At 48.3% G+C, this 22,159-nt stretch overlaps 2 protein-coding genes across 8 annotated transcripts in view; both read right to left on the reverse strand.

The window, feature by feature from the left end:
• LOC149453455 (NACHT, LRR and PYD domains-containing protein 3-like) overlaps window positions 1-3,888 on the reverse strand; it is a 29,074-nt gene extending 25,186 nt beyond the window's left edge. For 3 of the 4 annotated variants that reach the window (XM_089688215.1, XM_089688213.1, XM_089688212.1), the window contains exons 1-2: window positions 3,555-3,660; window positions 562-609 (exon numbers count right to left, since the gene is read on the reverse strand). In XM_089688215.1, the coding sequence (XP_089544341.1) occupies window positions 562-609; window positions 3,555-3,570 (64 nt within the window). In that variant the 5' untranslated portion in view covers window positions 3,571-3,660. Of the gene's footprint in view, window positions 1-561; window positions 610-3,554 lie in introns of all 4 variants that reach the window. The other variant, XM_089688214.1, reaches the window with a different exon arrangement.
• A 6,095-nt stretch (window positions 3,889-9,983) lies between these two features.
• LOC149453456 (uncharacterized) lies at window positions 9,984-17,815 on the reverse strand. Of its 4 annotated transcripts, XM_089688512.1 has the most exons (7): window positions 17,623-17,815; window positions 16,993-17,089; window positions 13,823-13,953; window positions 13,574-13,708; window positions 12,265-12,402; window positions 11,998-12,136; window positions 9,984-11,510 (listed from the first exon to the last, which is right to left on the reverse strand). In XM_089688512.1, exons 3-7 carry the CDS (start codon window positions 13,895-13,897, stop codon window positions 10,792-10,794), a joined length of 1,206 nt encoding a protein of 401 aa, XP_089544638.1. In that variant the 5' UTR covers window positions 13,898-13,953; window positions 16,993-17,089; window positions 17,623-17,815; the 3' UTR covers window positions 9,984-10,791. The 4 variants fall into 4 exon arrangements, with proteins under 4 accessions (XP_089544638.1, XP_089544639.1, XP_089544636.1 ...); XM_089688513.1 differs by lacking the exon at window positions 16,993-17,089 and having other exon boundaries at window positions 13,607-13,708; XM_089688510.1 differs by lacking the exon at window positions 16,993-17,089.
• Window positions 17,816-22,159: the final 4,344 nt, after the last annotated feature.

The following is a 22,159-nucleotide window of genomic DNA, read 5'->3' on the forward strand; positions in this document are numbered from 1 at the left end:
CAGGGGCGGACTGACCATTTGGAAATTCGGACACTGCCCGAGGGCCTGGGGTCAGTAGGGGGCCCCATGAGATGCCCCTGGTACCTTTTTCATAGGCTTTTTTGAGTTTGGGCAAGGACACAGGGGCCTCATGATCCCCTATTGGCCGGGTGCCTCATGAGTTGTCAGTCCGCCCCTGAGCTAGACCCTCCCTGTTTCTTCAATGTTCCCTCAGTCAATAGCAGTACATCGCAGAGATAGGGCTTAGGTAAGGCATTGTCTTTGTACACTTCAAAACAGCCTCTGTCCTGCAATTAGCTGAAGTAAAATTAAACTGGATTCGGATTGGTGATAATAGGAATTGAAGAGTTAAGCTGTCTATGGATGGTGCCAGGTCAGCAGTTGATCCCACTGTACGGAAAGGCTGGGTTCAAGGATAAAGCAGCTTTGGAAACAGAAGGACTATGGTCATGGCAGGAACTACGATTTAGCAAACTTTGGCTAGAGATTTAACATACGTTCTGCAATGAATTAACAGTCTCTAGGGACGTGGGATGGGCAGACATATTGGAAAAGTCCCACCTGTGGATGAAGAAGAGGCCGCCATGGGATGACCAGGGCTTACATCACCTAGAAGGAACACAAAGATTGATCAGATGCAGCACAATGAACTCAATGAAGAAGGAACATTGGCTATTGCATGCTAATGTCATTACAGGGGTGTACCTACAGGGGTCGCAATTGAGACCCGCCCCCATGCTGCAGGGGGCCTGTATAGGAAGATCAGTGGGGTCGCTGCATATAGAGGAATCGATCGCTCCGTTTTCTTCCTGCAGCCACTGAATGCCTGCTTCTGCTCCTCTCCCTCCCGCAGGCATTAGGTGACTGCAGGAGGAAAATGGAGAGATCAATTTGTCGCTGTCTGTGATTGCTGATCACATGACCAATCGCAGCGGCCTTTTACCACGTCCTCAGCCAATGACAGCAGATCACAAAGTAAATATAGTCTCCGGTTATTGGCTGTCAGAGCGTGAGGAAAGTTCTGCCGCTAACCGGAGAGAGTCACAGAGGACATCTGCACTGATAATCAGTGCAGCCCCAAAAGTGCCCAGCAGTGCCACCCATCAGAGCCACCTACCAGCACCGCCAGTCAGTGCCGCCTATCAGTGCCCATCTGTGAGATGGGGAAACAGCTCTCATTGTTTGAACACATTGTGTGGAGTAAATTAAACGGTCTGGAGTGACATTCTGTGGTTTAGCCACAAGATGTCACTGTTTTTCTAACACAGCCTCAGATTGCATAGATATTTCTATATTCAATAAGAGGTGGGGTTTTTACACGGGGGTTTTAGTGAACAGGAAGAGGAGACTGCAGCCATGTTTTGGACAATGCTGAAAGAAGGGGCCGTGTGAGCTGAGAATCCGATGACATCCAGGTGTGAGTGCATCCCTTAGTAACCAGAGCTGCAGCTAAGTGAAGCTGATCGTGTCCAAGACCCTGATCCTGTTCAGAGAAAGGAAGATTGCTGCCAGGAATGCTGATGAGAGCAGAAGAACAACGCAACATATACTGCGATATCGCATGCTTGTTGGAGAGACATAGGTGGCTAAGATCGTGCACGTACCTCATTTTAGTGTTGGCGCCTTGAGACTGAGTCCAGGCCTATAGTTAGTTAGTTAGGATCTCTGTGTCAGGCCGCAAGTCTTGTTACTGATCATTGGAAGGACTCTACAACTTAAAGTGACATTTCACATTGGAGAGCTGATAAAATCCTACAAACTCAAGCCAGACTGGTGTTTTGCTCAGAAGGAATACTCAGGCACGTGCTACAGGACCAGTTAGGGGAGGGGGAATACTGTAGATTTGTGTAAGATTGTAAGCTGTTGTGCTGCACCGCATGCTAGCCCATACCATACACCCATACACTGATTCCTGCTCTTTTAGGGTAATAAACGGTAAGGTGTGGCAGCTTATTTGTGCCCACCAGTAGGTAAATTACTACACTTTCTACCTTCAGCCATCAGGAGGCGCCGTGCTGTGCAGCACAAGGGTCTCAGCCTTTGGGCTGGGTGTATGTAAATTTATTGTATGTTTCCAGCATTTGTGGTTGTGTTTATTTGCCACATCTAAGTAAAATTTTGTTGTGGCAAAAGCTGGTGTTGGGGTTGCTTTCCTCGTTCGTGATTTTACTGTATCCTGGGGAGCCCACCCCAGTACACGGCTTACACATCAGTGCTGCATATCAGTGCAGCATCAGCGGTGCCTCCTCATCAATTTCCACCAGCGCCACCTCATCAGTGCTGCCTATCAGTGCAGCATCAGCAGTGCCTCCTCATCAATTTCCACCAATGCTACCTTATCAGTGCTGCATATCAGTGCAGCATCAGCAGTGCCTCCTCATCAATTTCCACCAGTGCAGCCTATCAGTGCTGCATATCAGTGCAGCATCAGCTGTGCTACCTCATCAGTGCAACCTATCAGTGCTGCATATCACTGCAGCATCATTCCGTGCCTCCTCATCAATTTCAACCAGTGCCCCCTCATCTGTGCTGCCTATCGGTGCTGCCTATCAGTGCCCATCAGTGCTGCATATCACTGCCCATCGGTGCTGCCTATCAGTGCCCATCAGTGCAACCTATCAGTGCCCATTGGTGCTGCCTATCAGTGCCCATCGATGCTGCCTATCAGTGCAGCCTCATCGACACACATCAGCGACAGAGAAAATTTACTGGTGTGCAAAATTTTATAATAGAAACAAAGAAAAACTTTTTTTATTTTCAAAATTTTCGGTCTTTTTCGTTGATAGCGCAAAAGATTAAACAGTGCCGATTAACAGATACCACCAAAAGAAAGCTCTGTGTGAAAAGAAAAATTATAAAAATTTCATATGGGTCCAGCGTTGCACGACCGCGCAGTTGTCACTCAAAGTGCGACGGCGCTGAAAGCTGAAAATTGGACTGGACTGGAAGGGGTTAAGAGTGCCTGTAGGCGAGGGGTTAAGGCTGGCCATACACTATACAATTTTCTGTCCAATTTCTGCCCAATTTCCTTTAGATTTACCTTCAGCTATGTAGCACAAGGGCCTGCCTGATTGGATACAATTGAAAGTGTTGTTAGGTGTGACCTCCTATTATATGGTTTTTGGTAAATCTAAACCAAAAATCTCAAGAAAATTGTATAATGTATGGCCAGACTAAATCTATGATGCTCTTCCCGGAACCAACATGGAGCCCCTTTATTTCGCAGTGGTTACCAACTCTCAAAAAACGAAAACCGGAACACTCGTCCTCATCTAAAAAAAAAAAAATATTGACTACACCACGAAGTCTGGGGTTGTCTCGCTTGAAGCAGAAGTTCTCTGTTAGCCGTCTTCTCCAGTGCCGCCATCTTAAATGGGGATCCGGTGCATGTCTAGGGGACACCGGTAGAGATCTCCAAGGCTGGTCTGCCCACGCGTCACACTTTTCTACAAAATGTTTGCTTTGCAAACGTGGAAGAGGGAGGGGGGAGGAGGCAGGAGAGAAGACCTTGCCGAAGTGGGTGAAGGTAACGAACTCATATCAAGTTGACTTACCCTTCATACAGTCCATGTGAGCTGCTCCCTCAAGCCTTGACTGATCACATGACCTTGGAAAGACTGATTACACCAAGAAAATACTCACTTCCTTGAAGAACGATGGACTTGCGTCCCGCCTTCTGGAATGACGTACATCGGGCACCCTCTAGTGTCCAACAACACGTCTACAATACACTGGCCATCTACGTGTTCAACCTGTTATCGCTTGGATCTGGAACTTCAAAAACCGAACTCATATTCATACCCATCTATCTGCATGGACGTTCAGTTGTGGGGCCTGTCAAAGTTGAATGCCTGACAGCCAACATGGTGTGCTGATCTGTGCATTTCCTATTCGTAGGATGAGTCCAGCCCTCAAGCTCTGTGAGACGTTAGGGTCCAACGTACTTGGGTTCGAGTTGGGTTCTCACAGCATTTGGGTTCTGAATGCAAACCCCATCGAAGTCAAAGGGAGCCAAATGTTAACAAATAGTAATGGCCTTTTTCTATGCCAGGGTTTCTCAACCAGGGTTCCTTGGAACACCAGGGTTCCTCCAGAGGTTGCTAGGGGTTCCTTGAGCAATGAACAATTTTTGCCTCTCAGGTAAGTTCCCACTGACACCAATGATCTTTTTAGCTCTCTATAAGGGGGTCATTCTTCCCAATGACCACAAGTGGAAGGAGCATTCTTCCCACCGACTATCACACCAATGTATTATGAGGGAAGCACTCATAATGGGCACAGCAGGTGTACAGACCCCGGAACTCAGCACAGGGATGGTTGGAACCCCTCATAATGGGCACAGCGGGTGTACAGACCCTGGAACTCAGCACAGGGATGGTTGGAACCCCTCATAATGGGCACAGCGGGTGTACAGACCCTGGAACTCAGCACAGGGATGATGGTAACCCCTCACAATGGGCACAGCGGGTATTTAAGATGGGATCTCAGTGCAAGGATAGTGGGAACCCCTCATAATGGGCACAGTGGGTGTACAGACCCGGGAACTCAGCACAGGGATGGTGGGAACCCCTCATAATGGGCACAGCGGGTGTACAGACCCAAGAACTCAGCACAGGAATGGTGGGAAGCCCTCATAATGAGCACAGTGGGTGTACAGACCCGGGAACTCAGCACAGGGATGGTGGGAACCCCTCAAAATGGGAATAGCGAGTGTACAGACCCGGGGAACTCAGCACAGGGATGGCGGGAACCCCTCATAATGGGCACACTGGGTTACAGACCTGGGAACTCAGCACAGGGATGGTGGGAACCCCTCATAATGGGCACAGCGGGTGTACATACCTGGGAACTTAGCACAGGGATGGTGGGAACCCCTCATAATGGGCACAGCAGGTGTACAGACCCGGGAACTCAGCACAGAGATGGTGGGAACTCCTCATAATTAGCACAGTGGGTGTACAGACCTGGGAACTCAGCACAGGGATGGTGGTAACCCCTCATAATGGGCACAGCGGGTGTACAGACCCGGGAACTCAGCACAGGGATGGTGGGAACCACTCATAATGGGCACAGCGGGTGTACAGACCTGGGAACTCAGCACAGGGATGGTGGGAACCCCTTATAATGGGCAGAGCGGGTGTGTAGACGCAGGGACACGGCACAGGGATGCTGGGAACCCCTCATAATGGGCACAGCGGATGTACAGACCTGGGAACTCGGCACAGGGACAGTGGGAACCCCTCATAATGGGCACAGCAAGTTTGCAGACCTGGAACTTAGCACATGGATAGTGGGAACCCCTCATAATGGGGGAAAGGAGGTGTTTAGGGTGTGAACTCATTGTAACAATGGTGGGCACCCCTTAAAAAGGGTAAATAAAGTGTACTTACCTAGGGAATCCCTCAAACATCACAGCAAGCATTCAGACCCGGGAACTCAGCACAGGAATGGTGGGAAGCCCTCATAATGAGCACAGCGGGTGTACAGACCCGGGAACTCAGCACAGGGATGGTGGGAACCCCTCACAATGGGAACAGCGAGTGTAGAGACCCGGGGAACTCAGCACAGGGATGGCGGGAACCCCTCATAATGGGCACACTGGGTTACAGACCTGGGAACTCAGCACAGGGATGGTGGGAACCCCTCATAATGGGCACAGCGGGTGTACATACCTGGGAACTTAGCACAGGGATGGTGGGAACCCCTCATAATGGGCACAGCAGGTGTACAGACCTGGGAACTCAGCACAGGGATGGTGGGAACTCCTCATAATTAGCACAGCGGGTGTACAGACCCGGGAACTCAGCACAGGGATGGTGGGAACCCCTCATAATGGGCGCACTGGGTTACAGACCCGGGAACTCAGCACAAGGATGGTGGGAACTCCTCATAATGGGCACAGCAGGTGTACAGACCTGGGAACTCAGCACAGGGATGGTGGGAATCCCTCATAATGGGCACAGCGGGTGTACAGACCCAGGAACTCAGCACAGGGATGGCGGGAACCACTCATAATGGGCACAGCGGGTGTACAGACCCGGGAACTCAGCACAGGGATGGTGGTAACCCCTCATAATGGGCACAGCGGGTGTACAGACCCGGGAACTCAGCACAGGGATGGTGGGAACCCCTTATAATGGGCAGAGCGGGTGTGTAGACGCAGGGACATGGCCCAGGGATGTTGGGAACCCCTCATAATGGGCACAGCGGATGTACAGACCTGGGAACTTGGCACGGGGACAGTGGGAACCCCTCATAATGGGCACAGCAAGTTTGCAGACCTGGAACTTAGCACATGGATGGTGGGAACCCCTCATAATGGGCAAAGGAGGTGTTTAGGATGTGAACTCATTGTAACAATGGTGGGCACCCCTTAAAAAGGGTAAATAAAGTGTACTTACCTAGGGAATCCCTCAAACATCACAGCAAGCATTCAGACCCGGGAACCCAGTGCAGGGATGGTGGGAATCCCTCATAATAGTCACAGTGAATGTGATGACCCAGGATCTACACACAAGGATGGTGGGAACCCCTTATCATGGGCACAGCAGGTGTACAGACCTGGGAACCCCTGATATTGGGAACATAAGGTGTGCAGATCCTTGAATTGCAGGGATGGTAGGAGCCCATGGTAGGAACATAATGGGCACAGCAAATGTAAAGATCTAGGAACTCAGCGCTGAGGTGGTGGATACCCATCATAATAGACACCAGGGATGGTGGGAACAGCAGGTGTGCAGACCCAGGAGCTCAATGCAGGGATGGTGGGAACCAGTGGCGGGCTGACAACTCATGGGGCCCCCGGGCAATGGGGGATCATGGGGCCCCTGTGTCCTTGCCCCCACTCAAAGCGCACCCAAAAAAGCCTATAAAAAAGGTACCAGGGGCATTTCATGGGGCCCCCTACTGACCCTTGGCCCTCGGGGCAGTGCCTGAGTGCTGGAATGGTCAGTCCACCCCTGGTGGGAACCCCTCATAATTACATGTGAATGGGTCTGTATATTTACCTGGTCCTGCACGTTTCTCCTTGTGGGCCCCCTGGGGTTTTCTTTACCAAATCCTCCTCCTCCACTTTTCTTTGATTCTGCATTCATTCCTGGAGTGGAGTGGAAGACGGTTTTTGCTGGGAGGCACATATGGGAGGCACATATGCAAACTGTTGTAATTCTCAAATTACTGTGTACCCTCAAATTAAAGCTGACAGTCTGCAGTTAAAGCACATCTTGTTAGTTTCATTTCAAATCCATTGTGGTGGTGTATAGAGCCAAAAATGTTAGAATTGTGTCGATGTCCCAATATTTATGGACCTGACTGTACATGTACCCACTTACGTAAGACAACTGTTGGCCGACAACCATGTTTGTGATCATGAATATACACTCCTAAGTGATGGTGAAGGAGACCAAGGCTGGATGGAGATGGGGTACTGCAGACAGTTCTTAGAGAAGACATCATGATGTATAACGCCCTTTCAGCGTTACCTATAATGCTACCACCTCCCCCTACCCACTTATGTAAGAAAACTGTTGGCCAACAACCATGTTTGTAATCATGAGTATGATATCATATGTATACACTACTAGGTGATGGTGAAGGAACCAAGGCTGGTTGGGGATGGGGTACTGCAGACAGTTCTTAGAGAAGACATCATGATGTATAACGCTCTTTCAGCGTTACCTATAATGCTACCACCTCCCCCTCACTCCCCCTCTCTGTTGGGGTCCCTCAAGGCTCTGTCCTCAGGCCCCTTCTCTTCTCCATCTACACCTCCTCCCTTGGCCAACTCATACACTCTCACGGCTTCAACTACCACCTCTATGCCGACGACACAAATCTATCTCTCAACCCCCCACCTCACCCCCTCGGTCTCCGCCCTAATCACACACCTACTGAGCGACATATCAGACTGGATGTCGCTCCACTTCCTTAAACTGAACCTCTCCAAAACCGAGTTTCTTGTCTTCCCTCCAGCCCGGACACCACCCCCCATTGACTTCTCCGTCACATCCAACAACGCCACCATCAAACCCACCCCGCAGGCCAGAGTACTGGGTGTCATTCTGGACTCCAACCTATCCTTCCAGCCCCAAGACCAATCTTTAACAAACTCGTGCAGACTCCACCTCCGCAACATCGCCAAAATACGCACGTTCCTAACCCCAGAAACCAGTAAACAGCTCATCCACTCCCTCATCGTATCACGACTCGACTACTGCAACTCCCGCCTCACTGGCCTGCCTCGCCGCTGGCTATCCCCGCTTCAGTCGATCCTGAATACGGCTGCCAGACTCATTCACCTTTCCAACCGCTCCATCTCCGCCACCCCCCTCTGCCAATCCCTCCACTGGCTTCCGATTGCGCAACGGATCAAATTCAAAATTCTAACACTGACGTACAAAGCTGTCCACCATACTGCCCCGAACTACATCTCTGACCTAATATCCAAGTACCGCCCAGCACGCACACTCCGCTCCTCACAAGACCTCCTTCTCTCTAGTTCCCTGGTCTCCTCCTCCCATGCCCGCCTCCAGGACTCCTCCAGGGTGTCACCCATCCTCTGGAACTCCCTGCCCCAACCCATCAGATTATCGCCTACTCTCCTCTCCTTTAGGCGCACCCTGAAAACCCATCTCTTCAGGGAAGCCTACCCCACCCCCTGCTAACCTGCCGACCTCCTCCACTCTTCCTACCACTCCATCCCCCACAGCTATCTCCTCCTGTACCACTATCCCCTCCCTCCTAGATTGTAAGCTCCAAGGAGCAGGGCCCTCGATCCCCTCATGTTTTGCATTGTATTGGTGTTGTGTTGTCACATGTTCTGTCCCCCTTTGTAATGTACAGCGCTGAGCGAATTATTGGCGCTTTATAAATACTGTATAATAATAATAAGACTACCCACTTATGTAAGAAAACTGTTGGCCAACAACCATGTTTGTAATCATGATTATGATATGATATGTATACACTACTAGGTGATGGTGAAGGAGACCAAGGCTGGTTGGGGATGGGGTACTGCAGACAGTTGTTAGAGAAGACATCATGATGTATAAGACTACCCACTTATGTAAGAAAACTGTTGGCCAACAACCATCTTTGTAATCATGAGTATACACTCCTAGGTGATGGTGAAGAAGACCAAGGCTGGTTGGGGATGGGGTAATGCAGATAGTTCTTAGAGAAGACATTGTGATATATAAAACTACCCAATTACGTAAGACAACTGTTGGCCAACAAACATGTTTGTAATCATGAGTATACACTCCTAAGTGATGGTGAAGGAGACCAAGGCTGGTTGGGGATGGGTAGTGCAGACAGTTCTTAGAGAAGACAACGTGATGTATAAGACTACCCACTTATGTAAGACAACTGTTGGCCAACAACCATGTTTGTAATCATGAGTATGATATCATATGTATACACTACTAGGTGATGGTGAAGGAGACCAAGGCTGGTTGGGGATGGGGTAGTGCAGATAGTTCTTAGAGAAGACATTGTGATGTATAAAACTACCCAATTACGTAAGACAACTGTTGGCCAACAACCATGTTTGTGATCATCAGTATACAGTCCTAGGAGATGGTGAAGGAGACCAAAGCTAGTTGGGGATGGTGTGTAGTTCAGACATTTCTTAGAGAAGACCTGCTGCTACATACATGTACCCAATTACGTAAGACAACTGTTAGCCAGAAATAATCTCTGTGGTCTTCATTCAAACACACCTAAGCATTGGAAAAAGTGACCAAGGCTGGTTGGGGATGGAGTAGTGCAGACAGTTCTAAAGCCTAGTACACACTGTGGGAAAATCGGATGACCGATCGTCCCATTTTCCACAAACGTGCATATCATGATGTAGTCGGAATGGTATTGACTTGTAAGACAATTCTCAGCTGACAAAAAGCAAGTGTAGCTATGTACTAGGGTAGTAGAAGAAGAAGTGTAAGGTTGTACTTTGCTTCTGATCATACGCATTTTTTTCTATTCGATTATTTTCATACGTTTACTGTACACACTAAACAAAAATCAGACATTGTGTTCAACTAAGATAAAAAATTTTCTAGCTTGCACCCTCAATTTTTGTCATCCAAAAAGTGTGATTTGGCAGTCGAAAGCACTATACTAACGATCAGATAATTGTTCCTCGTAAGGAAATTTTCATACAATTTTCTTATTGTGTGTACTGGCCATTACAGGAGACACCTTGATATATGCTGTAAATGTACGCAATTACTTAAGACAACTGTTGGCCAACAATCACGTCTATGATCTCAGCAAACACTCCTAGGCGATGGTAAAGGAGACCAAGGCTGGTTGGGATAGTACAGACATTTCTTAGAGAAGACGCAGTGATATATAAATGTACCTAAAGACACAAGACAGCTGTTGGCCAATCATGCCTGTGGTCTTCAGGAAACACTCCTAAGTGATGGTGAAGGAAACCAAGGCTGGTTGAGGATGGAGTAGGGTAGACAATTCTTAAAGAGGACATCTTGATATATACATGTAGCCAAAGACATAAGACAACTGTTGGCCAACAATCAACGTCAGATTGGAATAAAGTTACCATTATAGAAGCTTATTTTTTTCCTGACAGATTGTTTTTGAGTGGAGTAAATTGATTGGCCAGCCTGGATTATATAAGACCATCACGTTTCCTCCAGCAGAAGGGCAGCTTTGGGGGTCAACAGAAGATCATTAGTATCTGATTCTGTTCCCCTGTCTGGCACCACACAGTGCCCACAGTCAGGTTAAGGCCCCATGTGATTTCCTAAAAGGACATCACTCGCACTAGGATTAGGTACCTGGCTTCTCCACTCTGTGGACTCGGAGATGGGTGATGAGTTGAGTCTTCTGCGCAAAGCCTTTCCCGCACTCACTGCATGAAAAAGGCTTTTCACCCGTGTGTGTTCTGCGGTGCCTCACAAGGTCAGAATTCTTGGTAAAAGCTTTCTGGCATTCTGGGCAGACATACGGCCTCGGCCGCTCCTTTTCACTTGTGTGAATCCTCCGGTGCATAACTAGGCGCCCTTTCTCCTGGAAACACATGCTGCAGTCTGAACAAGAAAAGACCTTATTAACTGGGTGGAGTCTGCGGACATGTATATCGAGATTCTTCTTGTTGCTGAAACATCGACTGCACACAGTGCAAGAGTAGGGCTTCTCGCCAGTGTGGACCCATACGTGGCGGATGAGTTTGGATTTCACTTGAAACTGTTTCTCACAGTCAGAACATGAAAATGGCTTTCTCATAGCATGATGTTTTTCATGGTCTTCATCACTAGCAAAGTCTTTCCGACACTCTGAACATCCATAGTAGCCAATGTCAGCGTCCACCTTCTGATCTTCAACAAAACCTGATTTCCACATAGAATATTCACTCCGTTTGGAACAGGTTTCTGATTTGCAGTGAGATGATCCCTCAGAATTGATGTCTGGGGTTACGGGGCTTTCTCCTGGAGGATCTTGTGTGATGTCAAGGTGCCCTTCCAGGATATTCCTCATGTACAGGTTTGCTGGTAAGAATGTAAAAAGAGGACTGTCACTTTTTATTAACAGTATCTGACCACAGTTTAACAGTAACATTCAATATTCTTCGGCTGAGATATAAACAAGCTGACATCTCATTATAACTGCCCCCAATGGTCCGTTCATTGTCTACCAAACAGTTCTCCAATTCAATAGGTTCTCCAACTTGATGCCAGTTAGTCAATTAGTCTTTCGCAATCCTGACAGCACAAATAACCTCTACTGCTTAATACAGACCTTAATTAGTGCTACTCTGGACCCGTTGGCGCACAACACGACCAACAATTTAAACACCAGATCTCAAGAAGGACAGATGGTCCCGTTATTGCTTGTCTGGACTGCTGGATGGCCAAGATTTGCTGTAATTTTACTTTCCAGTATGTTTAAAGCATCACAACCATGTCACAACATCTTGGAAAGGTGAAAATGTTAAAAATAGGTAAACCACTTTTGTGTTCAAGAGTTGTTACTCACTTGTGCCAATCTGCATAGAGGATTCTTCTTCTTTAATCCTCACCACCATTTCGACCACCTCTTTAGACTGCTGATCAGCCCCCATATACATCTCAGTATCCTTTATATGTTCTGTTTTCATGTCTCTGAGATCTTCACTCTGGATCCACAAGAGGATGGAAAATCTTTAAACAGCAAACTAGCTCCATCCACACGTCATCTCTACATGTGATACAATGTGGAGTTACTTTGGAGTTTTTCCAAGACCCTCAGTTCAGTTCTGTCTACCTGAATAGGGTAAGGGATGTTGTGATGTTCCTGTCTGGAATCTGTGGAATAAGGAAGACTAGGACATCTCTTTGTAAGAATCACCTCGTCCTTGTGTGGCTGATCCTCCATGATATCTGTCTCATCTTCACTGCCAATCTGTAAAAGATGAATACAAGGAGTACATCAAGTCTGCTCTTCATCCAGGGATGTGTCCTTGTAGACATCTTAATATCCCCACTTCTTCATAGAGACAGTAACATCCTGACTACTTATAGCACCATTTTTTTACCTTTTTACCCAAGAGGAACTCTTCAAATCATTTTCAGGTCTTTGGGAACCCTTGCTAAAATGGATTTATTGGTGGTCAGTTGGAAAAATTCATCTTACATTGGTGGCCAGTGGGAAGAATTCCCCTCTGTGATGGGAGTCAGTTTGGGAGGGGGGCCCATGGAACCCAGCTCACTTTGGAGAGGTGGGGAGACCCCTGTCTCAGCTCGCCATATCCCTCTTATGTGTAAATCACCCTGTGCCTGTTAGGGGTACAGGGTGATCTGTCCTAATATTGTGTAGGCTTTGTCTCAGACTGTGTAGACATCTCTAGGAGATAGGTGGGGTGGGGTGTTGTTGATGGTTTAATGTTATGTGGCTGCATCCCATTGTTCTATTATTTGTCTGGTTTGGGAGCAAACTATTATGGGATGCATGTGTTTATGTGTATTAGCTTAGTGGGGGGGGGGGTGTATCCAGCAGCCCTCCCTCCTGATGGGACTGTCTGCTGGTGTGAAGTTTGAATACCTGTGCATCTTTACTTACTAAATGTAGATTTCCCCGCCCTGTGTCATTCTGCAGGGAGGGGGGATTGTCCCCGAGTGTATATATCTTGTATCTGTGTTCAAATAAAGTAGTCTACCTTTGGATTATTCAAGATTGGTGTTGTCTAGTCTTGTATGGTCGGCTGTGGTATCTGTGGTCGGTGTTCGGATGGGGAAGCGGTATTCTAACAGAAGTACTCAAGCGCAGTCTGAGTCAGTTCCGTTACACCCCCTTTACAGTGGTGGTCAGAATGCTACCCTTACAGACAGCTAAAATGATCACTGGGTTCATAAAGCTGGCACTGTCAACTGGCAATGACCCAGGAACTTTGCAAGTACCATCAAATGAGAGGTCAATCAGCCACGGTTCAATGAACCTATAGCAACTTTGGGAGAAACCCTTCTTGAGAATGGCTGTCTTATAGGAACCTGACACACACAATTGTACAGTCACCATCCAGCCACATCCCTTGTTTGTTACTGGATAATCTCCCATAATTCCTCTCTCAGCTCACCTCTCTGGTCAATAGTTCAGTTATCTTGTTTACCAGTTCCAGGATCTTTTGCACATTGGTACTCCTAGCTGTTATGGACTGTGATGGAGGCAATGTTAGAGACACTTGGTGGCCAAACTTCGCAACGGGATAACTCTGTGTATAAAAACAACAATGCCATTTGACCCATCCAGAACCCTCATTAGTCAGGTTTGTATTTTATTGATATAAATAAGAGTGATGTCATGTGACACTCCTGACATTTCTTACCTCTCCAGTCAGTAGGTAGATGATCTCCAGGGTAAGATCTAATATCTCCTTTATTCGTATTTTGCCCTTGTTCATTTTGACATGAGGTACAGCCTCAGGTGTGCGCGAAAGTGAATCACCTTCAATGGGACCTTTGGGACAGCAAAAACGGTATATCAATAGAATGGAAAGTGGTTGTTAGACTAATACGACACCACAGAACCCAACATAACACCGCAAAACCAAACACATCACCACAGGACCCAACATAACACTGAAAAACACAACACCACATTACCCAGCACGGCACCACAGGACCTAGCACAGCACCACAGAACCCAACATAACACTGCAAAACCCAACATAACACTGCAAAACCCAACACAACACCACAGAACCCAACATAACACCGCAAAACCCAACATAACACTGCAAAACCCAACATAACACTGCAAAACCCAACATAACACTGCAAAACCCAACACCACAGGACCCAACACAGCATCACAGGACCCAGTACAACAACCCAGGAGCCAACACAGCACCCAGGAACCAACAGGGCCCAAAGCAGCACCACAGGACCCAACACCGCACCACAAGACCCAACACAGCATCACAGGACCCAACACAGCACCAAAGAACCCAACACAGCACCACAGGACCCAATGCACCACCACAGAACCCAATGGAGCACCACAGAACCCAACGTAGCACCACAGAACCCAACGTAGCACCACAGAACCCAACGTAGCACCACAGAACCCAACACAGCACCACAGGAACCAAAACACAGCACCACAGGAACCAAAACACAGCACCACAGGACCCAACACAGCACCAAAAAACCCAACACAGCACCACAGGACCCAACGTAGCACCACAGGACCCAACGTAGCACCACAGGACCCAACGTAGCACCACAGGACCCAACGTAGCACCACAGGACCCAACGCAGCACCATAGGACCCAATGCAGCACCACAGGACCCAACTCAGCGCCACAGGACCCAACTCAGCACCACAGGACCCAACGCAGCACCACAGGACCCAAAGCAGCACCACAGAACCGAACGCAGCACCATAGGACCCAACATAATACCACAGGACCCAACACAGCACCACAGGACCTAACACAGTACCACAGGACCCAGCAGAGCACTACATGACCCAGCACAGCACCACAGGACCCACCATAACACCACAGAACTCAACATTGTGTAACCCATAGCAGCAGCAAACATCGGGATGGAAGACCTGGACCATATACAACCCCAAATCGAAAAACGTTGGGACGCTATGTAAAATCTCCATAAAACTGCAATTTGCAGAAATCTGTTTAAACTGGGAAAATGTTCCATTTTAATTTTAAAAAATGCTAATTGTGAAATTGATGGCAGCAACACATTTGAAAAAAAGTTGGAACTGGGCAGCAATAAGCTGGCAAAATAAATGGAACCAACAAGGAAGAGCTGGAAGAACTTTTTGCAATCAATCAGATTACTTGGCAACAAGTTAGTAACATGATTGGGTATAAAGAGGGCTTCTTAGAGAATCGGAGTGTCAAAGAAAGGCCCCTTTCACACAAGGCGCACTCCGCCATGTGGATCCGACTTCTCAGTGGGGAATCTGACCTCTGATCCCCACTGAGCAGGCGGATGACAGAGAGGACATGGACACAGCTCGCTATTCTCTATGGGGTGGTGGGATGTAAACGGACCGCATGTCTGTTTATATCCAACTGTCACCTGATCCGCTATATGGATGGGGAATGGATCCCCCGTCCATCTTTTTTTTCTGATTGGATGCAGGCGAGTGTCCATATACATCCACCTCTCTATAGAGAGCAATTGATGGTCCGCAGGTCCGCTTGACAAACGGACAGTGGACCTGAATCAACTGCCTGTATGAAAGGGGCTTAAAGATGGGCAGAAGTTCATTACTCTATGAAAAGCAGTGGGGCCTCTGATGGGAAGGGGGAAGTGCTGATGTGATGGGATTGGGGACTCCTGGTGACAAGGGGAGACCTCTGTGATGGAGGGGGACCTCTGGTGTGAAGCGGGCACTCTGATGTGATGGGAAGACTTATGATGGGATTGAGGACTGCTGGTGACAAGGGGAGACCTCTGATGTGATGGGGGGGACCTCTGGTGTGATGGGAAGACCTATGACGCGATTGGGGACTCCTGGTGACAAGGGGAGACCTCTGATATGATAGAGGGGGACCTCTGGTGTGAAGCGGGGACTCAGATGTGATGAGAAGACCTATGATGTGATTGGGGACTCCTGGTGACAAGGGGTGACCTCTGATGTGATGGGGGGGACCTCTGATGTGAAGCGGGGACTCTGATGTGATGAGAAGACCTATGATGGGATTGGGGACTCCTGGTGACAAGGGGTGACCTCTGATGTGATGGGGGGGACCTCTGGTGTGAAGCGGGGACTCTGATGTGATGGGAAGACCTATGATGGGATTGGGGAATCCTGGTGACAAGGGGAGATCTCTAATGTGATGGAGGGGGACCTCTGGTGTAAAGCAGGGACTCTGATGTGATGGAAAGACCTATGGTGGGATTGGGGACTGCTGGTGACAAGGGGAGACTTCTGATGTGATGGGGGGGGGGACTTCTGGTGTGAAGCAGGGACTCTGATGTGATGGGAAGACCTATGATGGGATTGGGGACTGCTGATGACAAGGGGAGACCTCTGATGTGATAGGGGGGAACCTCTGGTGTGAAGATGGGAAGACCTATGATGGGATTGGGGACTGCTGGTGACAAGGGGAGACCTCTGATGTGATGGGGGGGACCTCTGGTGTAAAGTGGGGACACTGATGTGATGGGAAGACCTATGATGGGATTGGGGACTGCTGGTGACAAGGGGAGACCTCTGATGTGATGTGGGACCTCTAAGGTGAAGTGGGACCTCTGAGTTGAAGTGGGGCTTCTGACATGAAGTTAAAGTGGAATTATAGGCAAAACCTTTCTTCTTCTAGCGTAAGGGAGAGTTAAACCCCCCTTTTTCTGCCATCTGTGTCCCATTGAGTAGTTTTCCCGTCACTCCCAAGCTCAAGGTGTCCACCGGAAAAAAAAAAAAGTGAGACGGGAGAGCCGTTATAGTGTAGTAAATTGCTTAAAAAAATGACCCCAAAGTGTGATTCCACAACAGGAAGAAAGAAAATAAAAAATGACTTACTTCTTTTGAGGCTGTCACCACTCCTAGTGGTGGGAACACACAACCTTCCAAATGACCGGGACAGCAGACCTGATCCAACTGCCTCTGTGAATGGGGCCTAAAGATGTACAGAGGTTCATTACTCTATGAAAAGCTGTGGGGCCTCTGATGGGAAGGGGGAGAAGCGCTGATGTGATGGGAAGACCTACGATGGGATTGGGGACTCCTGGTGACAAGGGGAGACCTTAGGGGACAAGGGGAGACCTCACAATAGGAAGAAAGAAAATAAAAAATTACTTAACTCTTTTGAGGCTGTCATCACTCCTAGGGGTGGGAACACACAACCTTCCAAATGTGTGGGTAGAGAAAACCTGTATACAAGCATGATAAAGGTGGGCACTCTCTATGCCTTGGGACGTTACCGTCCTGGGTCCTCGGCTAGGTTCTCAGGCGGGTGTGTGCAATTGCTAAAGAGGAGTCTGCAATAATAACTTGTCGGTTGTCCGATCATCAAAGGCGTCTGAAGTTATATGTCGAAGAATGGGTTGGAGCCATTTACTCAACCCATTCTTTGACATATAACTTAAAGGTCACCTCTGCCGATAGGACCTACAATGGGTTATTTTCGCAGACTCTTCTTCTTGTACTTACCGATATCACGTCTGAGTTGTCTCACTCAATATGTAAATGTTTCGTATTGTTGGAGAATCACAGTTTGGTATGCTCTAGGCTGCAGACAGAGAGGACCTGTCATGACACTCACAGATGACGTACATTCTACGTAACCTTTCTCACATCACAGAACAGCTCCTGCACATTACCAGAGTAAAACACACCAGATGAGCCAAACGTACCTCCCTGTTTTACCGTCAGCTGGGCCATGACTGATGATGTCACACCCCTGGAGGTGCAGGGAACTCTGGGTAATGTAGTCAGTTCCAAGCAGCTGTGGATACCCTCACCCTCTTGTAGACTCATATATCTGCCATTCTCAACTTGGGTTCTGTAGGGTTTCTCCAGAGCAGACATTCTCAACCAAGGTTCCCTAGAGTTCCTCATATACACTCACCGGCCACCTTATTAGGTGCACCTTGCTAGTCCCGGGTTGGACCTCCTTTTGCCTTCAGAACTGCCCTCATTTTTCATGGCATAGATTCAACAAGGTGTTGGAAACATTCCTCAGAGATTTAGGTCCATAATGACATGATGGCATCACGCAGTTGCTGCAGATTTGTTGGCTGAACATCCATGAACTGTTGATACAAGGCAGGATGGGTCCACCACACCATGACACCACCACCACCAGCCTGAACCATAGATGCAAGGCAGGATAGATCCACCACAACATGACACCACCACCATCACCAACCCGAACCATTGATACAAGGCAGGATGGATCCATGCTTTCATATTGTCTATGCCAAATTCTGACCCTACCATCTGAATTTCGCACCTGAAATCCAGACTCATCAGACCAGACAACAATTTTTCAATCTTCTATTGTCCAATTTTGGTGAGCTTGTGCCAATTGTAGCCTCCGTTTCCCCTTCTTACCTGACAGGAGTGGCAACCAGTGTCGTCTTCTGCTGCTGTAGCCCATCTGTTTCAAGGTTGGACATGTTGTGCATTCAGGGATGGTCTTCTGCATACCTTGGTTGTAACGAGTGGTTATTTGAGTTACTGTTGTCTTTCTATCATTTCCAACCAGTCTGCTCATTCTCCTCTGACCTCTGACATCAACAAGGCATTTTCCTCCACACAACTGCCGCTCACGGGATATTTTCTCTTTTTCTCTTTCTCTGTAAACCCTAGAGATGGTTGTGCATGAAAATCCCAGTAGATCAGCAGTTTTTGAAATACTCAGAGCAGCCCATCTGGCACCAACAACCATGTCACGTTCAAAGCCACTTAAATCCCCTTTCATAACCATTCTGATGATCGGTTTGATCATTAAGTCATCTTCACCACGTCTAGATGCCTAAATGCATTCAGTTGCCTGTGACTGGCTGATTAGCAATTTGTGTTACCAAGCAATTGAACAGGTGTACCTAATAAAGTGGCCGGTGAGTATATATTCTGAATAGACATGCATTTAATTTCATTGCGGCATAGTAACAAATGTCAACAAATACAAAAAAGTTTTAATAAAATTGACAAATGAATTTGTTTCATTCAAGTGATGTCACATGATGCCATAGTAGTTCGGATCCAGGGGGAAATTAATTCAGTTTTCGAATTTGTTTGATACAAACTTTGTTCCATTCAGTCATTTCGGATGCACATGGCACCAGTCGATATTCTCCAATCAGCTAATGCCATTTCTCTTGGTGGGTTGGAATCTGGCATTAATTATACAGCTGCGTCCAAAAATATTGAATCCTTCCAAATAGTTTTGATATATGAATAACAAATCCACCCAAAATATCAAAAACTAATACAAAGAAGTCTTACAAAAAGAACTGCAACATTTTTAAAATCCACCCGGACCAAAAAATATACAAATTGAATGCTGAACATACGAAAACGAATTCCGAAAACAAATCAGTTCAACATAAGGAATATGATGAAATTAAATCCTTCAATCAAAGAATGCATCTGAAATGAAAATTTCTGGCATGCACATGTTTAATTCTCAACCATGGTTCCATAGGGTTCCTCCAGAGCAACCATTCTCCAACAGAGTTCCATAGAGTCTCTCCAGAGCAGCCATTCTCAACCAGGGTTCTGTAGAGTTCCTCCAAAGCAGACATTCCCAACCAGGACTCCGTAGAGTTCCTTCAGAGCAGCAGTTCCCAACCAGGGTTCCATAGAGTTCCTCCAGAGCAGACATTCTCAACTAGGGTTCCATAGAGTTCTTCCAGAGCAGACATTCTCAACCCAGTTTCCAGAGAGTTCCTCCAGAGGAGACATTCTCAAGCAGGGTTCCATAGGGTTTCTCCAGAGCAGACATTCTCAACCAGGGTTCTTTAGAGTTCCTCCAGAGCAGCCATTCTCAACCAAGATTCCATAGGGTTCCACCAGAGCAGTCATTCTCAACCAGGGTTCTGTGGAGGCCTAGGGTTCCTCCAGACGTTGGTAGGGGTTCCTTGAACTGTGGCTGATTGACCCCCCCATTTGATGATTCCCACATGGTTCCGGGGACCAATGCCACTTGACAAAGCCAATAGCATGACACCAAATATCTTGGTAGCTGTCTGTAAGGGTGACATTGTGAGCATCATTGTAAGGGTTGCAATTAGAGATGAGCGAAGTATTCAAAAATTCGATTCGACTGATTCGGCGAATTCGTGGAAAAATTTCGATTCGAGTCGAATATATTCGCTGTGAATTTAACTTAAAAAAGGGTGTTTCTAGGCTTCAGAGAGACTTAATATTAGTGCTGAACACTGTACCTTTAATTTAAATGCCCTTGGAGTCTGCTGGGGAAGAGAAATAAATACTGTCAGGCAGTATGACATGCAGATGAGTGCCGTCGATCTTAGAATCACCGCACACTTCACTCATTTGGCCAGTCACGGGGCCAAAACCAGAGTGTGGAGCCACAGTGTGGCGGTGGAGGCAGCAGCAATGGGAGGCCATACAGCACCCTATGACAAAAATGGAAACCACCAGCAGTGTGAGGAGACCTGAAAGTGGCACATGGCAGAGTGTGGCGATAGAGACAGCAGCAATGGGAGGCCGTACAGGGACCCATGACACACTCTGGACCTGGCAGCAGCATGAGGAGGCGGTACAGGGGCCCATGGCAGATTACGGGCCTGGCAGCAGCATGAGGAGTCGGTACGGGGGCCCATGGCAGATTACAGGCCTGGCAGCAGCAATGGGAGGCCGTACAGGGACCCATGACACAATCTGGACCTGGCAGCAGCATGGGGAGGCGGTACAGGGGCCCATGACAGATTACGGGCCTGGCAGCAGCATTTGGAGTCGGTACGGGGGCCCATGACACACTCTGGACCTGGCAGCAGCATGAGGAGGCGGTACAGGGGCGCATGACAGATTACGAGCCTGGCAGCAGCAACTTGGACAGGAGGACGTTCAGTTTCTGCACCGTCTGGTGCGTGCTCGCAAACTGTTGTCTCTTGGAAACGGATTCCAAGAAAGACTGCTGACGGAATCCGTGAAGAGGAGTAGCAGGAGAAGGAGCATCTGAACGAGCGGAATATGCCAACAAGCGACAACAGGGGCCCATGACAGATTACGGGCCTGGCAGCAGCATGAGGAGTCGGTACGGGGGCCCATGGCAGATTAGGGGCCTGGCAGCAGCTATGGGAGGCCCGTAATCTGCCAGCACCCTATGACAAAAAATGGAACCCACCAGCAGTGTGAGGAGACCTGAAAGTGGCACATGGCAGAGTGTGGCGATGGAGACAGCAGCAATGGGAGGCCGTACAGGGACCCATGACAGACTCTGGACCTGGCAGCAGCATGAGGAGGCGGTATAGGGGCCCATGGCAGATTAGGGGCCTGGCAGCAGCTATGGGAGGCCCGTAATCTGCCAGCACCCTATGACAAAAAATGGAATACACCAGCAGTGTGAGGAGACCTGAAAGTGGCACATGGCAGAGTGTGGCGATGGAGACAGCAGCAATGGGAGGCCGTACAGGGACCCATGAGAGACTCTGGACTTGGCAGCAGCATGAGGAGGCGGTATAGGGGCCCATGGCAGATTAGGGGCCTGGCAGCAGCTATGGGAGGCCCGTAATCTGCCAGCACCCTATGACAAAAAATGGAACACACCAGCAGTGTGAGGAGACCTGAAAGTGGCACATGTTTGGGGCATGATTCATGGCGGATTTAGTCAGTTGTGTCAGGAACTGGTGGTTTGAAATCCAGACTAATCCACGCCTGATTCATTTTCACAAACGTCAGTCTCTCCACACTTTGGGTGGACAGTCGTGTCCTCCGCAGAGTTGCAATACCTCCTGCCGCACTAAACACGCGCTCCGATGCCACGCTACTGGCCGGGCATGACAGCCTTTCAAGGGCAAATTCAGCTAGTTGGGGCCAAAGGTCAAGTTTCGTTGCCCAGTAGTCAAGGGGATTGTCTACCTCGGTTGGCAGGGTGCTGTCCAAGTAGGCCTAAGCCTGTTGTTTGAGGTCCTGCTCCAGGTCCACCTGATGCTGCTGCTGCTGCTGCTGCTGCGGCTGGTTAGTAGTTTCCTCACTGCGCTGGTGAAGAAAGCTA

Source organism: Staurois parvus, unplaced genomic scaffold (assembly GCF_062004578.1).
Source record: "Staurois parvus isolate SC_StPar_1 unplaced genomic scaffold, SC_StPar_1.0 ptg000449l, whole genome shotgun sequence".
Lineage (NCBI taxonomy): Eukaryota > Metazoa > Chordata > Amphibia > Anura > Ranidae > Staurois > Staurois parvus.